General features: G+C 42.0%; 1 protein-coding gene across 6 annotated transcripts in view; it reads left to right on the top strand.

Annotated features, from left to right (window-relative positions):
- Positions 1 to 497: 497 nt before the first annotated feature.
- Positions 498 to 16,280, top strand: part of LOC110506314 (protein kinase C and casein kinase II substrate protein 3) — a 29,073-nt gene continuing 13,290 nt past the window's right edge. The window contains exons 1-2 of one of the 6 annotated variants that reach the window (XM_036963519.1): positions 604 to 764; positions 4,963 to 5,038. Coding sequence is in view for 1 of the 6 variants with exons in the window: in XM_021585840.2 (XP_021441515.2) it covers positions 1,338 to 1,355 (18 nt within the window). In the remaining 5 variants the exon portion in view is untranslated. Of the gene's footprint in view, positions 1,098 to 1,217; positions 1,356 to 4,962; positions 5,039 to 16,280 lie in introns of those variants that run through there. The other 5 variants (XM_036963520.1, XM_036963521.1, XM_021585842.2 and 2 more) reach the window with 5 other exon arrangements.

Below are 16,280 nucleotides of genomic sequence, written 5' to 3'. Positions count from 1 at the left end.
GTTGATTGTGCCTTTAATGTCCTCCGGCAACTGTGAGCTATAGTAGGTCAACTGGTGAGCAGATCTGTCAGATTGAGAGGTGTGTGAGTGGTGTTTCCAGAATAGTCTCTCTGCTCTAACAGTATCACTACAGCCAAAGATCTGCATGTCATACCGTAATGACTCCTCAAGGTCCCTCAGGGTGAATTATGTCAGAAGAGAAGAACATACTACAGCACTCTTCAGCAGATTTCCAAAAGATTGTGGTCAAATAATAGTTCTACTGTATGTAGCGTACAGTTTAGGTCAATGTCATTCATTTGTTTTTCCTCCAACCTCAAATCATCTCACACTATTTGCTGTGGTCTGTTGAAGATTAGGCTACTTTCAACAGACACCAGACAAAATACTAATATTGTGTGATTCACCTGATGACCTAGAGATGGTGCTGTTCACAAGTAATTGAATAAGGTAGTTGACCAAGCAACAAGTGTTTGGCATAAATCAATAAAATATATTGATTCCACGGACACTTATGTTATGTCAAGTAGACTTGTAGCCTATGTGTTGAGTGACAATTAATGAAAAAGGTTTGATTCACATGGCCTGACAATAATTGTCACTGTGAGCTGTTGACTCATCTCTAGTCAGTAAAGGGTTAACGCATGTAATTGGATGAATGGATATTGTGGTTCGCCACCGCTTCTAATTACACAGCTTGGAGACCTCTCCAGAACATCCTGGAGGATTGGCTTTGTATCTACATACCCGCCGGATAGCACAAGGTTTGGGGCTTATGTTGTACTGTTTCTAACTAAAGTACATTTAACCAATTTACCGCCGATGATATTAGGCCTACCTCGTGAATTTGAAGGGGGCAGGAAATCGAATAATAATAACTTCGTTGCAATGGCAGAGTGGTATCTACGATGGCCTTCGCTTTCTTCGGGAAAGTTCTCGAGCGAAATTGTTGATGCACTCTCGGTTATGAAGAGAATAATACTGTTTGCGTCTCTCGCCAATTTGGTTTGATCAAGTGATTGCTTTTGGGGAATTTTCGCTCCGGAGTTGGTGAGCTTCTCCAGCGCCGAGTGACTAAGGATTTGAAGCTGCAACAGGTAGGTCGCAAACTGGATGGAAACAAAGTAAACACGTTCTATTCTATTATGGTCGCCGGATGGTTACAGTTTTGTTACGATTCGACTCGTGTTTGCGTTTGTTCCATTTGTTGCCTTGAACAGGCGTTAACGTTATGTCGATAATGACCTATAATGACCTATCACACAGGCTAGGCTAAACCATAGGCGTAACTACGACTCCATGAATGTAAGATCAAACATGCATCGTGAATCGTGTTGATGGGTGACTATCTCATGGTACGTTATTACATTGTTTGGATTAACATGTGATTTTTAAATAGTCTTCTATGTGTATTTGGGGGGGCAAGGCTATGGAACAATCCATTTATCCTTGGGCTACTGTAGTCTACACTCCTCTTCAATGGATATCAACTATTATGCTACTGCTATTCGACAGCAAGCTATGTTGGCAAACATTCAAGATTTGACGGGTTGTGTATGAAATTGAGATTAATAAACGCTGTGTAGGCCAACTGACAAAGCATTTGCTTAATCTTTTTCAATAGATCAACAATATGGCTATTCGTTGTATTGTTGAGCAGAACTGCCAATATCCATAGGCTAAGTTACACAGGATAAGTTGAGGAACCTCCCATTGGATATGCATTTCTCTGTTGCAATATGAGAACAACCCCACCCTTTTTAAAAGCAAGTGTAATTTCATAAAAATATAGATTTGAGCCGTTTATAAGCACGACCCCTGATATGCCTGATACCAGCATACTTTGACTAAGCATGAAAATCGGTACAGAATATTTTAGAGTATGGCTAGTCTGATACTTGTGCTTGTTATTATTAAACAAAACAGCTTTCTTTATCCAACAGAATTTGATTTTATTCTGGTCTCATGTATTGCTGTGTAGCCTATGTTTATCCTGGGACCTCAGCCATTCTTTGGGAACACTGGCCTGGGCATGGTACACCATGTTAATGTATGACACATCACCTTGAGACAATGCCTTTGCCTAACTTTAAGGCACACTGCATTAGACCTTGTGCGTGTGTATAATGTAGCCTGTTGTGGTCTCACACTTGCTGCCAAGCTTTCTCATTGCTTAAATAACCCTTCCTGCTGTTCTATCTTGAGCTGGCATTGAGAATTTCCTGCGCCATGAGAACTGTGGTTTAGAAATGAGAGATTCGGGCCATCTGCAAGTAGCTAAAATAAGGCTGAATCGACTTTTCCTTTGGCTTGTTTTGTGTAGGCCAGTACTAACTGTACTTAAAAAAAATATATATATATATATAACTGGGCAAGTCAGTTAAGAACAAATTCTTATTTACAATGACGGCCTACCCCTGCCAAACCCTGGGCGACGCTGGGCCAATTGTGCACCACCCTATTGGACTCCCAATCCCGGCTGGTTGTGATACAGCCTGGAATCAAACCAGGTTCTGTAGTGACGCCTCTAGCACTGAGATGCAAAGCCTTACACGGAACCCAAACTAGCTGCGCACGCGCCATCGTGCATACATTTATTTGAATTATTTTACCTAAAATGCACAAGGTCCTCTACTCACCAATTAATCCAAACAAAACGGTCAACCAAATTGTTTCCAGTCATCTCTCCTCCTTCCAGGATTTTTCTTCTCTTGACTTTATGTTGTGATTGGCAACTTTCATAATTAGGTGCATTTCTGCCAGTGACCTTGTTCGTCTTTCAGTCAACCACATGGGTATAACCAATGAGGAGATGGCACGTGGGTTCCTGCTTCGATAAAATAAATGAGGAGATGGGAGAGGCAGGACTTGCAGCACAATCTGCGTCAGAAATAGAACTGACTTCTATTTTAGCCCTTGACAACATAGACGATCATTGGTGCAATAATTGAATAATATAGACTTCGGAATTTATTTCGCAACGCACGCAACGAGAGTATTGTAGTCAGCCTGTTAGGCCACTCGGGAGCCGCTGTCCGTTGACATTGCTTCTAACTCCTTCCTACATTAGATTATTCCCGCTTACAATCCTTGAAACTAAAGTACAGAGATATTCAAAGCCAGTTGTTGAGGGCCTCTACTACTGGTTTTCATTTTTTCATTGTTGTCGCAAACTGTTTTGATTACTGACACCTCAGATTTTAGCACAGAGCAGATGACTATGCTGCTTTTTGTATTTTTTATTCCTTTGTTCTAAGTAGTTATTGGACATTGGTTGTGGAACAAACATGTCTTTGTTTCACATTACCAACACTGGGATTTGAGACTCACTTGTCCCTCTAGGGTAGGGTACATGGAGCTGTGCTGTGGCCAAACAGTGGATCCTTTTACTGGGGTAAGTGCTCCATGGAAGATTTGCAGCAGTGCAAACCATTGGGCTTGAACTCGGGATGTCTCACTAGAATTGAAGTGGCATTTTAGTTATATTCTTGCGTGTGCAACTGACCAGCCACTATTATTTAATCTTTCAAACAATTAATCTAATAAGAGTATGAGATTTACCTCAGGAACTGTATACACAACATTCATTTGTAAACATTCCTGTATCAGTTGGTGACAGTGGAGAACACTTTGCACCACTGTCCTATCCACAGGGTTTTCCAAAAATGGTGCCACCTGCGTTCAGTGTTTTTGGTTGTCTACACCTGACACTTACATGCGTCTTCTGCTATCAGAATTCAAAGATCACATTGAAAAGACTGTCTAGATGCACAATTCGCTTTGTGGTCTGATTGTATTCAGATCTGGCTGACCACTTCAGGAGTTGGTCTGGGATACATTGTTTGCGGATTTTTCCTCAGTCTGGACGGAATCAGGCTACCGAAAGCGGGCGACGTCATCAGCACTCCTCCCACAAGTCTCCAGAAAACTCAAGTTTTGGGACCGAGATACCTTTCGTTCCGTATTTTGCAGAAATACATTCCTAGCTTATGAGGGATGTGTTTGCTGGCCTTATGCTATTCGACTTGCTAATATTTAGAAAAACATATTTTTGGGGGGGCCAGAGTTATACTAACCCGTTTGCGATCCCTTTTAGCGTTGCTTGCTGGCTAGCTACAGAGGTTAGGGAAAGGGGGATACTTAGTCAGTTGTCCAATTGAATGTATTCAACTGAAATGTGTCTTGCGCATATAACCCAACCCCTCTGAATCAGAGGTTAGCTGGCTATTTAGCTACAGTAGTTACTACTGCCATCAGTTATTAAAGTAATTTGTTGAAATTGAGAATGTTTAGTGTTCACGTGTATTTGTTTGATTTTACAACTGCAAAGGAAAATATTTTTTATTAAATGTAAGATTATTCACTTAAGTAAAAAAATACATTTAAAAAAAAAAGACTTATTCAATAAATTCTCGTTCGTGTAACTTCTCACCTCTGGTAAGTTGCAGGTGCATTCAAGGTAAAAATAGCCATTTGACCAGTTTATTTTTAAAAAGGGGACCCACCTTCTGCTCCATTTTAAAGTGCAAGGGTGCCAATATATTTGACTTCATCTGTAAGTAACCTTGTCTAAGCCCCCCCCCCCCAGCCCAGGGTTGGTAACTTAACCTTGGGGCTGAAGTTCCAACATTTCTATGGTGTTCAAATGGATTCCTTCTCTTTATTTGATTCTTAGCAGGTTATTTTAGTTGTGTTCATGACCTTCCATAGTTTGAGGGTCTCTTCCAAGACCACCACACTGTGTCGTCTTCCAGCACACCCATGACTGGTTATCCAATACTTCTGTGTGTGGCATTTCACTCTCTAATTCAGAATCTGCCACCTTTTGGAGCCAGGACTCATTATAACCATCTGACTGCCAGCCTCAGTCATACTCTGACTGTGAGTGGTTCTCCTCCACTGCTCATGCTGTGCTCCTCCATACTCCATTTCTCCCTGTCACACACTTCCTCTTTCTTCCAGTACCACAGAGAAAGCAGAGTTCCTCGACAGGGACCTCATCTTTGACCTCATCCCATCTCATTTAAGTTAATCTTGGGTAAGTCCTCTTTGGGTTCCACTCCTATGCAATTTGTGGATAATACATTTTTATGTTAATTTTTTGTTGTTGCTCTGACTGAATCTTCGGATTGGGTAGTTTGTCTGACCTTTGGGGATATTGCTATGAGCTTTCTGTCGTCATCTCCCACAGTCTTCCTCTCTACCATACTATAGGTCGATTTAAAAATGGTTTTTAAATGCTGATACCGATAATTGGAAGACCAAAAAAAGCCAATACCGGTTAATCCGGCCCAATTAAAAAATATATATATATTTGTAATAATGACAGTTACAACAATACTGAATGAACTCTTTTATTTGAACATAATATAATACATACATATAATCTATTTAGTCTCCAATAAATAATGAAACATGTTCAATTTGGTTTAAATAATGTGAAAACAAAGTGTTAGAAAAGAAAATAAAAGTGCAATATGTGCCATGTAAAAAGTTTCAGTTCCTTGCTCAGAACATGAGAACATATGAAAGCTGGTGGTTTCTTTTAACATGAGTCTTTCAATATTCCCAGTTAATAGTTTTAGGTTGTAGTTATTATAGGAATTATAGGGCTATTTCTCTCTATACCATTTTGTATTTCATATACCTTTAACTATTGGATGTTCTTATAGGCACTTTAGTATTGCCAGTCTAATCTCGGGAGTTGAAAGGCTAGAAGTCATAAACAGCGCTGTGCTTCAAGCATTGCGAAGAGCTACTGGCATATTATTTTACCTTTATTTAACTAGGCAAGTCAGTTAAGAACAAATTCTTATTTTCAATGACGGCCTAGGAAAGGTGGGTTAAATGCATGTTCAGGGGCAGAACGACAGATTTGTACCTTACCGATTGCTATGAGAACTTGAAATCGGCCTTAATTAATCGGTCGACATCTATGCCATAATTCACATAAGAATGCCTGGCCTCCAATCTGAATATTAGAATGTGTGAAGTCTTTCACCGCAAAAAAAAGGTGTTACTCAGTCACTATCGATAGCGATCAATGATTCATATTATCTGGTGAGTTCTTGCATGCCATACATTTTAATGCTGCAGCACTAGTGTTTGTTTTGCTGGGTAGCAACGCAACTGTTTGCTTTGGTTTGTGAAATTCTGTGGGAGTATCACCTTGTGTTCAGTGCACGCCTGCTCTATATTTAGGTGTTGGACAGTGGATAGTATTCGGACCCCTTTTCCACATTTTGTTATGTTACAGGTGTTGTGTCTTTGGCATTATTTTTTTTATATATTTTTTTTTATTTTTTTATTTCACCTTTATTTAACCAGGTAGGCTAGTTGAGAACAAGTTCTCATTTGCAACTGCGACCTGGCCAAGATAAGGCATAGCAGTGTGAACAGACAACACAGAGTTACACATGGAGTAAACAATTAACAAGTCAATAACACAGTAGAAAAAAAGGGGAGTCTATATACATTGTGTGCAAAAGGCATGAGAAGGTAGGTGAATAATTACAATTATGCAGATTAACACTGGAGTGATAAATGATCAGATGGTTATGTACAGGTAGAGATATTGGTGTGCAAAAGAGCAGAAAAATAAATAAATAAAAACAGTATGCGGATGAGGTAGGTGAAAATGGGTGTGCTATTTACCTATAGACTATGTACAGCTGCAGCGATCGGTTAGCTGCTCAGATAGCAGATGTTTGAAGTTGGTGAGGGAGATAAAAGTCTCCAACTTCAGCGATTTTTGCAATTCGTTCCAGTCACAGGCAGCAGAGAACTGGAACGAAAGGCGGCCAAATGAGGTGTTGGCTTTAGGGATGATCAGTGAGATACACCTGCTGGAGCGCGTGCTACGGATGGGTGTTGCCATCGTAACCAGTGAACTGAGATAAGGCGGAGCTTTACCTAGCATGGACTTGTAGATGACCTGGAGCCAGTGGGTCTGGCGACGAATATGTAGCGAGGGCCAGCCGACTAGAGCATACAAGTCGCAGTGGTGGGTGGTATAAGGTGCTTTAGTGACAAAACGGATGGCACTGTGATAAACTGCATCCAGTTTGCTGAGTAGAGTGTTGGAAGCAATTTTGTAGATGACATCGCCGAAGTCGAGGATCGGTAGGACAGTCAGTTTTACTAGGGTAAGTTTGGCGGCGTGAGTGAAGGAGGCTTTGTTGCGGAATAGAAAGCCGACTCTAGATTTGATTTTAGATTGGAGATGTTTGATATGGGTCTGGAAGGAGAGTTTAGAGTCTAGCCAGACACCTAGGTACTTATAGATGTCCACATATTCAAGGTCGGAACCATCCAGGGTGGTGATGCTGGTCAGGCGTGCGGGTGCAGGCAGCGAACAGTTGAAAAGCATGCATTTGGTTTTACTAGCGTTTAAGAGCAGTTGGAGGCCACGGAAGGAGTGCTGTATGGCATTGAAGCTCGTTTGGAGGTTAGATAGCACAGTGTCCAAGGACGGGCCGGAAGTATATAGAATGGTGTCGTCTGCGTAGAGGTGGATCAGGGAATCGCCCGCAGCATGAGAAACATCATTGATATATACAGAGAAAAGAGTCAGCCCGAGAATTGAACCCTGTGGCACCCCTATAGAGACTGCCAGAGGACCGGACAATATGCCCTCCGATTTGACACACTGAACTCTGTCTGCATATTAAAGTGTGTACTGTTTATCAAATCAATTCTCTGTAATAATATTTACGTGATTACACTAATCATGGAAATGTAATTAACTAGGAATTCTGGGCAACCTTGAAAACCTTCAGATTACAAAGTTATAATTTTCCTAATAAGTCTTCAGATATTAGTCAATTAGTCATCTAATTAATGAATTATTCTTTACCTCACGTTAGTCTCGTTCCAAATGTCGTAAATGGTTGTTTATCTGCACGAACACAGCCTTTACTATGAATTATCCATACACCAATTGTCTTAATTATTTATTTACTAACTAAATAATCACAGAAATGCATAAACAAACACAGTAGTTATGGTTACAAGGAAATGATAGGGGTGGTTCCCTTGTGGGCTAAGCTGATATGACTGCTTGGTGGACAAAGGGAAGTGGGTGGGAAAGACAAAAGGAGTCACTTCTCAGTTGATAATTTAAATTAATTGAAATGCTAGTTCTTTACACATGAATGCTCAATCATTTGGGAATAATTGCATTCAATATATATTTACGCCCAGTGTGTCGTTGTGATCTCTGTTGGAATCATCAGTCCTTCTGTTGGAGAGTCAGTTTATTCTCTCTCTCTCTCTCTCTCTGTCTGTGTTTCCCTGAAGAGCAAAGTCTTTTCTGGTTAGAATGGATACTTCAGAGTACCATTCAGATATGTTTGGGTTTGCTTAGTCTTGGTACTCAAACCTGTGCCACCTCCAGCTTACACAGAGGTTTGCGTGGTCTGTAGAGGATTTCCTCAGGAGGAGTTTATTTGTAGAATACAATTCTTTCACAAGGAAGGTTTAACATTACATTATTTCAGTTTCATCTTTACTCATTCATTTTATACAAGAATTGGATTCAAATCCCATATTTAATAAATGTACATATTCAGAGAGACAGTTGTGTTTCCTGTCCTCTCTTGAGGTCACCAAATGAAACACACTCGTCATACCCGTCCCTTAAGTGTCCACGGACCATTCCCACCGTCTCACAAGTGGCCATTTTTATAAAAAAAAAAAAAATGTATTACCCCTTTTTTCTCCCCAATTTCGTGGTATCCAATTGTTGTAGTAGCTACTATCTTGTCTCATCGCTACAACTCCCGTACGGGCTCGGGAGAGACGAAGGCTGAATGTCATGCGTCCTCCGATACCCAACCAGCCGTACTGCTTCTTAACACAGCGCGCATCCAACCCGGAAGCCAGCGCACCAATGTGTCGGAGGCTACACCGTGCACCTGGCAACCTTGGCTAGCGCGCACTGCGCCCGGCCTGCCACAGGAGTCGCTGGTGCGCGATGAGACAAGGAGATCCCTACCGACCAATCCCTCCCTAACCCGGACGACGCTAGGCCAATTGTGCGTCGCCCCACGGACCTCCCGGTCGCGACAAGTGGGCATTTTGTACCAAATTCCCATTTTGGGGATTTAGGAGTTTGCCATGAGAAATCCTATCTCTCTGTGTCTCTTTCTGCATGGCCAGGGGGGAGAGTCTCCTCCAGGAATTTACAACCTGAGAACAGAACCTGCGTGTCGGAGAGAGAGGTGGATGCCACGATCTATACCCAGAAAGAGCCACATTACACAGCCTTGTTCTAAAATGTATTAAATAACACATTTTCCTCACATACCCCGTAATGACAAAGCGGAACGTTTTTTTTTTGTGTGTGTAACAATTTTGCTAATTTATAAAAAATTACCTTATTTACATAAGTATTCAGACACTTTGCTATGAGACTTGAAATTGAGCTCAGGTGCATCCGGTTTCCGTTGATCATCCTTGATGTTTCTACAACTTTTTTGGAGTCCACCTGTGGTAAATTCAATCGCTTGGACTTGATTTGGAAAGGCACACACCTGTCTATATAAAGTCACACAGTTGACAGTGCCTGTCATAGCAAAAGCCAAGCCATGAGGTCGAAGGTGTGGTCCGTAGAGCTCGGAGACAGGATTGTGTTGAGGCATTGAAGGTCCTCAAGAACACAGTGGCCTCCATTCTTAAATGGAAGAAGTTTGGAACCACCAAGACTCTTTCTAGAGCTGGCTGCCTGGCCAAACTGAGCAATCGGGGGAGAAGGGCCTTGGTTAGGGAGTTGACCAAGAACCCGATGGTCAATAAGGCAGAGCTCCTCTTGAATTGGGAGAACCTTCCAGAAGGACAACCATCTCTGCAGCACTCCACCAATCAGGCCTTTGGTAGAGTGACTAGACGGAAGCCACTCCTCAGTAAAAGGCACATGACATCCCGCTTTGTTTGCCAAATGGCACCTAAAGAACCCGAGATTCTCTGGTCTAATGAAACACAGATTGATTCAGGCTTTGGCAAGAATGCCAAGCGTCACGTCTGGGGACCTGGCACTATCCCTACTGTGAGCATGATGCTGTTGGGATGTTTTTCAGTGGCAGGGACTGGGAGACTAGTCAGGATCGAGGCAAAGCTGAACGGAGCAAAGTACAGAGATCCTTGATGAAAACCTGCTCCAGAACATTCAGGACCTCAGACTGGGGGGACGCTTCACCTTACAACAGGACAATGACCCTAAGCACACAGCCAAGGCAACCCAGAAGTGGCTTTGGGACAAGTCTGAATGTCCTTGAGTGGCCCAGCCAGGGGCCGGATTTGACCCCCGATTGAACATCTGTGGAGAGACCTGAAGATAGCTGTGCAGTAATGCTCCTCATCGCTGCCAAATGTACATTTATAAAGTACCGAGTAAAGGGTCTGCATACTTATGTAAATAAGATGTATATTTTTTATAAACGTCAAATATGATTTATTTGCTTTAGTCATTATGGGGTATTGTGTGTAGATTGAGGGGGGGGGGTGTATTTAATACATTTTAGAATAAGGCTATAACGTAATGTGGAAAAGTCAAGGTGTCTGAATACTTTCTGACTGCACTGTGTTGCAGAAATCCAACAAGAAAATTATTTGCAGAACATTCTATGCTTGCTCAGACTTTTGAACAGCATTTTCAGTAAAAATAAGAGTTGCACATGCTGCTCGTATACATTTAATCAGATTGACTACAAGTTTCCAGTGTGGTTTATGAGCTCTTGGCTTCTTGTTAATCTGACCCAATTTTGGAAGGAAACACAAGCCTGTGTTCATTCTCTTACTCTGTCAGCATGGGTAACATTCCAAGAAGAGACATTTTCAGTACTCTACAAATACAATAGAACTTAATCTCTCCAGGTAGTGTTTCTAAGCAATGTAAGTAAACCAGTTCCACATGGTACGTGTTCTCAGTCACATCTAAGGGGGAGGGGTGAAAGCACCCATGGGTTCTGAATGTGCTGCCATTTGGGATCCAGTTTACCTCTGTTCACTCCACTGCCTACTTGCCCACAAATACTTGTTTCCAGCTTTGACTTGAGACGACTAGTGCCCTTTTCCATGAAGGGTTCAGCAGTGTTCGACCCAAATCCCTCTGTTAAACAGGACCCGTTGTCTTCTGTCAGCCATGCCCCCCGCTGAGGATTTAATCTCCCAGAGATTTAAACAAATTCCAGTTCTGCTAAGTGATCAGGATGAACTGAGCATACTGCCTAAACAAGGTTGGTGACCGGTGGAACGTAAACATCCTCTGACACAGGGATGTTGTCCAAATGAAAGCCTGCAGCACATTTTTATTTAACTAGGCAAGTCAGTTAAGAACAAATTCTTATTTACAATGACGGCCAAACCTGGACGATGCTGGGCCAACTGTGCGCCGCCCTATGGGACTCTATCGAGTCCGGATGTGATACAGCCTGGATTCGAACCAGGGACTGTAGTGACTCCTCTAGCACTGCAGTGCCTTAAACCACTGCATCACTCGGGAGCACATGGTCTGTTGCTTACAGGGCCTGTGTGGAAGTTTGTTGCTCAGTTATGTTCCTTCAAGTGTCAGGGGTCTTCCTTAATGCTTGTCATATACTTTGTTTTCCGCAGCATTTAGGAAAACTCTATGGTCCTCAATATAGAAAGGTTGCTGTCAAGATTTTTGTTACACAATATAAATTTAATAGAAAGAAGTCGGGCAAGGAATTACATTTTATTCATTCCACCTTTATTATTTTTGAGTATTTTTTTTTAAAATTGTAATTTATAGGGTTCAACAAATGCTAAAGATTGAGCATGTAATCTCTGAGTAAAGGCTACATGCAGAAAGACCCAGATACCAGAGTGTGTGATTCTGCAGCCTGTCATGTTTACAGATTTAATCTTCTGTAGTATGAATTGTGTGTACTCTATAGATGGCAGCTCTGCTTTCTGCTCTTATTCTTGTGATTTCAATATACCCCCCCCCCCCCCCCCCCCCCCCCTGATAAAGGACAGTATAATATCCCTAGATTCCATAAATGTATGGCATCTGTAGAAAAAACATTTTCATATTAGTATCTATTGAATCTGAGCCTTTGGCCCTTCCAGGGACTGAATTTGTATCACTGTGTTGAATCCAATGTGACCTCGATAACTCAAGCTGCTGAAATGTCTTACTTATGCCGTCAACTGGTTATTGACTGGAGATTAGTGATGGTTGAATCACTTGACCCCCGCCTTACGAGCTGCTGGTTTTCCATCATCGTTCAGGGGTTATATTACTTGACCCCGGGGCCTCAATCACTGTTGTCGTGCTGCATCCCCACGCCACCCAACTTTTCCACTCTGAGATGGGGTCCGAGATATTGACTTTTCAATTAGCAGGCCTTGCTGAAGTGAGCCTCTCATTTTCCTGTTTTGGCGTATTTGTGGGAAATGCCTCTTCCTGCTAGCATACATTCCACAGCACCCACCCCTCTTCTCCTTGCCAGCAGGAAGTTCTAGGATATTGAATGTCTAAACTGCAGAACTCACCAAAGGTATTCTAAGGAAATTGCGATTGTAACATTTTAACGTTAGCTAGGTTTCCATTCAATTGGGACACATTTCCACGTGAATTATTCTAGAATCCACATAAAGAAAATGTTTTTGTTTTTTTTACAGCCAGTGGTATGTTTACACCAACTGGACTTGTTGTGGGTTAAAATCAGTGTGTGATGAAGTGCATACAATGTACCGTTAAGCTTATGTTTTCATGTACTGAATAAAAAATCTGAAGTTCGCTGTTTTCCCATTGCATTTTCAACTCTACCGTTTTGTCACAAACTGTTGTGTTAAATAGAATGTGTCTACTCTGGTCTTCTGCGTTCTAGCCAGCAGCTTGCAGATACAGTGCATGTTGGCTAGTCTACAGATTAGATTTTTATGCATAAGTATATTTTTATTTGTCAAACGACAGTCACGCATTGGTCATGTCACCAGAATAAGAGCCTCAATATGTATTGGAAAGCAGCATCAAGCTCATCACCGTGCACTTTCACTGCCATGCATTTATTAAGGATCTCCGTTAGTTCCTGCCAAGGCAGTTGTAACATTTTTAAATGTTACAATACATTCACAACACATTATGTGTCCCCGTCAGGCTCCTACTCTACTACCACATATCTACAACACAATATCCATGTTTACGTTTGTGTGTATAGTGCGTATGTTATTGTGTCTGTTTGTGAAGCAACAGTCCCCGCTGTTCCATAAGGTGTATTTTTATCTGCCTTTTAAATCTAATTTTACTGCTTACTTGATGTGAAATAGAGATCAATGTAGTCATGGCTCTATGTAGTGCTCTGTGCCTCCCATAGTCTGTTCTGGACTTGGACTGTGACGAGACCTCTTGTGGCATGTCTTGTGGTGTATGCATGGGTGGTTGAGCTGTGTGCCAGTAGTTCAAACAGACAGCTTGGTGCATTCAACATGTCAAATACAAGTAGTGATGAATTCAGTCTCTCCTCCACTTTGAGCCAGGAGAGATTGTCATGCATATTATTGTTAGCTCTCTGTGTACATCCAAGGGCCAGCCGTGCTGCCCTGTTCTGAGCCAATTGCAATTTTCCTTAGTCCCTCTTTGTGGCACCTGACCACATGACTGAACAGTAGTCCAGGTGCAACAACTAGGGCTTGTAGGACCTGCCCTGATGGTAGAGCAGCGCTTTATTATGGTGAGGTTCATTTATTTAATCTATTTTCATAAACTGCATAGTTTCCTGAGTCGTAGTGGGAGAACCAAACACCATATCAACGCTTGACTCTAAATTGACTTCGATATGATGGCTATTATATCAATATTTGCACAAGGTGTTTCCACTGCCATTTCTGACACAATTAATATTACATTTGTTTATTCCTTTTCCTTATTTTCTCATTTTAACTGCAAGATGTAAATATTGTGCTTTTTATTGTTCCTGGATGCTGTTGCCATAGTGATACCTGTTATTCGGCCTTTATAAAATGACACCAAAACTTCTGGTTTCCTTCAGCTGTCGTGACTTTCTTTTACATGTGATATGCCTTGAATAAAGCTGTGGATGGAATTGTGGTTGTTTATCATGTTTGTAGGTCCATTACCTATAACAATTCTCAGAATAATGGTGTAGCCCATGTACAGTACATGACCAAAAGTATATGGACACCTGCTCGTCGAACATCTCATTCCAAAATCATGGGCATTAATATGGAGTTGGTCCCCCCCTTTTCTAACAGCCTCCACTCTGCTGGGAAGGCTTTCCACTAGATGTTGGAACATCGCTGTGGGGTCTTGCTTCCATTCAGCCACGTGCATTCGTGAGGTCGGGTACTGATTTTGGGCGGCTAGGCCTGGCTCAGTCGGCATTCCAATTCATCCCAAAGGTGTTCGATGGGGTTGAGGTCAGGGCTTTGTGCAGACCAGTCGAGTTCTTCCACACCAATCTCGACAAACCATTTCTCTCTGGACCTTGCTTAGTTAATATGGATGTTGTCATGCAGAAATAGGAGTGGGCACAGAATCCTCTAGAATGCCCTTGTATACTGTATCGGGCCTAGCCCAAACCATGAAGAATGTCCCCAGACCAATATTCTTCCACCAAACTTCACAGTTGGCACTATGCATGTAGCGTTCTCCTGGCATCCGTCCTAACCCAGGTCCGGCCATCAGACTACCAGATGGTGAAAGCTGAATCATTACTCCAGAGAACACGTTTCATGAAGCTTCCGATGAACAGTTATTGTGCTGACGTTGCTTCCAACTTGGAAGTGAGTGTTGCAACTGAGGACAGCCTGCGGTTCCGTTCTGTGAGCTTGTGTGGCCTACCACTTCATGGCTGAGCCTTTATTGCTCCTAGATGTTTCCACTTCACAATAACAGCACTTAGTTGACTGGGGCAGCTCTAGCAGAGCAGAAATTTGACCAACTATGTGCCACGTTGAGAGTCAATGAGCTCTTCTGTAAGGCCATTCTACTGCCAATGGTTGTCTATGGAGATTGCATGGCTGTGCTCAATTTTTATACACCTGTCAGCAACGGGTGTGGCTGAAGTAGCCAAAGCCACTCATTTGAAGGGGTGTCAACGTGTGTGTGTGTACACTGAACAAAAATATAAACGCAATTTGCAACAATTTTAAAATTTACTGAGTTGCAGTTCATATTAGGGAATCAGGCAATTGTAATTCATTTAATTAGGCCCTAATATATGGATCACACATGACTGGGAATACAGCTATGCCATGCATCTGGTCACAGATGCCCCATGCAGTACGACGTTAAGTGTTGGTCCCAAGGTTCATGAGCTGAAATAAAGGATCCCAGAAATGTTCCATAAGCACCAGAAGCTTAATTCTCAAGTTGTGCAGAAATTTGTTTACATCCCTGTTAGTGAGCATTTCTCCTTTCCCAGATAATCATCCACCTGACCAGGTGTGGCATATCAAGAAGCTGATTTTAAACAGCATTGCACAGGTGCACCTTGTGCTGGGAACAATAAGGCCACTCTAAAATGTGCAGTTGTCACAACACAATGCCACAGATTGTTTAATGTTGCGTTTTATATTTTTGTTCAGCATTTGTGCTGTACGAAGTCCACAGGTTTGTGGTCAAATCCTTTTGCAGAGTTAGTTTTTATTTTTCATTTCAATTGTGGGTTTTCAGACTTGATAGGGAGCGGCTGGTGTTTTTAGCAGTGCAAAATCCGCTGGATAGCTTTGGTAATGAATGTCCCCAGAATCCCCAGTCTTCCTTCCAAGTTGTCTGTCAAAGGAAGCAATTTGACCTTGGCACTGCTAGCTAATACAATCAGGAAAGGGACCAGGGGATGTGGATGTATAGGGAAATGTGAACTCTGTACACGGTTCATTTTTTTTTGAGGTGGGAATTTAAAAAATGGATCTAGATTGGATATTTTTTTTGACAATTGTTTTAATTTAAAATCAATTATTTGGTCAATTGACCATGCAACAAGTTATTTTCAAGCATATGAGAGTACAAGAGCTCAAGGAATGTGGATGTGTCAGTTTTCGCTCTTGAAAAACATATCAGCTATTTTGGTTGGCAACAGATAAGACCTGCTATTAGTATGGCTGACTAAGTGTGGTGGTGGGTTAACCTCAATGACAGGGCATAATTTATCTATCTCATGCAACCCCAGCCTGGCTAAAACTAGTCTGCCTCGGCTCAATCCTCTGACAGAGACAGACACTCAGAGGTGAGACCTGCTCTGCTCCTTTCTCTCCCCTCACCCTACGGGATTACTGGATTACACCTTTAGGGT

Source organism: Oncorhynchus mykiss, chromosome 26 (genome assembly GCF_013265735.2).
Source record: "Oncorhynchus mykiss isolate Arlee chromosome 26, USDA_OmykA_1.1, whole genome shotgun sequence".
Taxonomy (NCBI): domain Eukaryota; kingdom Metazoa; phylum Chordata; class Actinopteri; order Salmoniformes; family Salmonidae; genus Oncorhynchus; species Oncorhynchus mykiss.
Note: the sequence above shows the minus strand (reverse complement) of the source record. Positions and strands in the feature narration are given on the sequence as shown.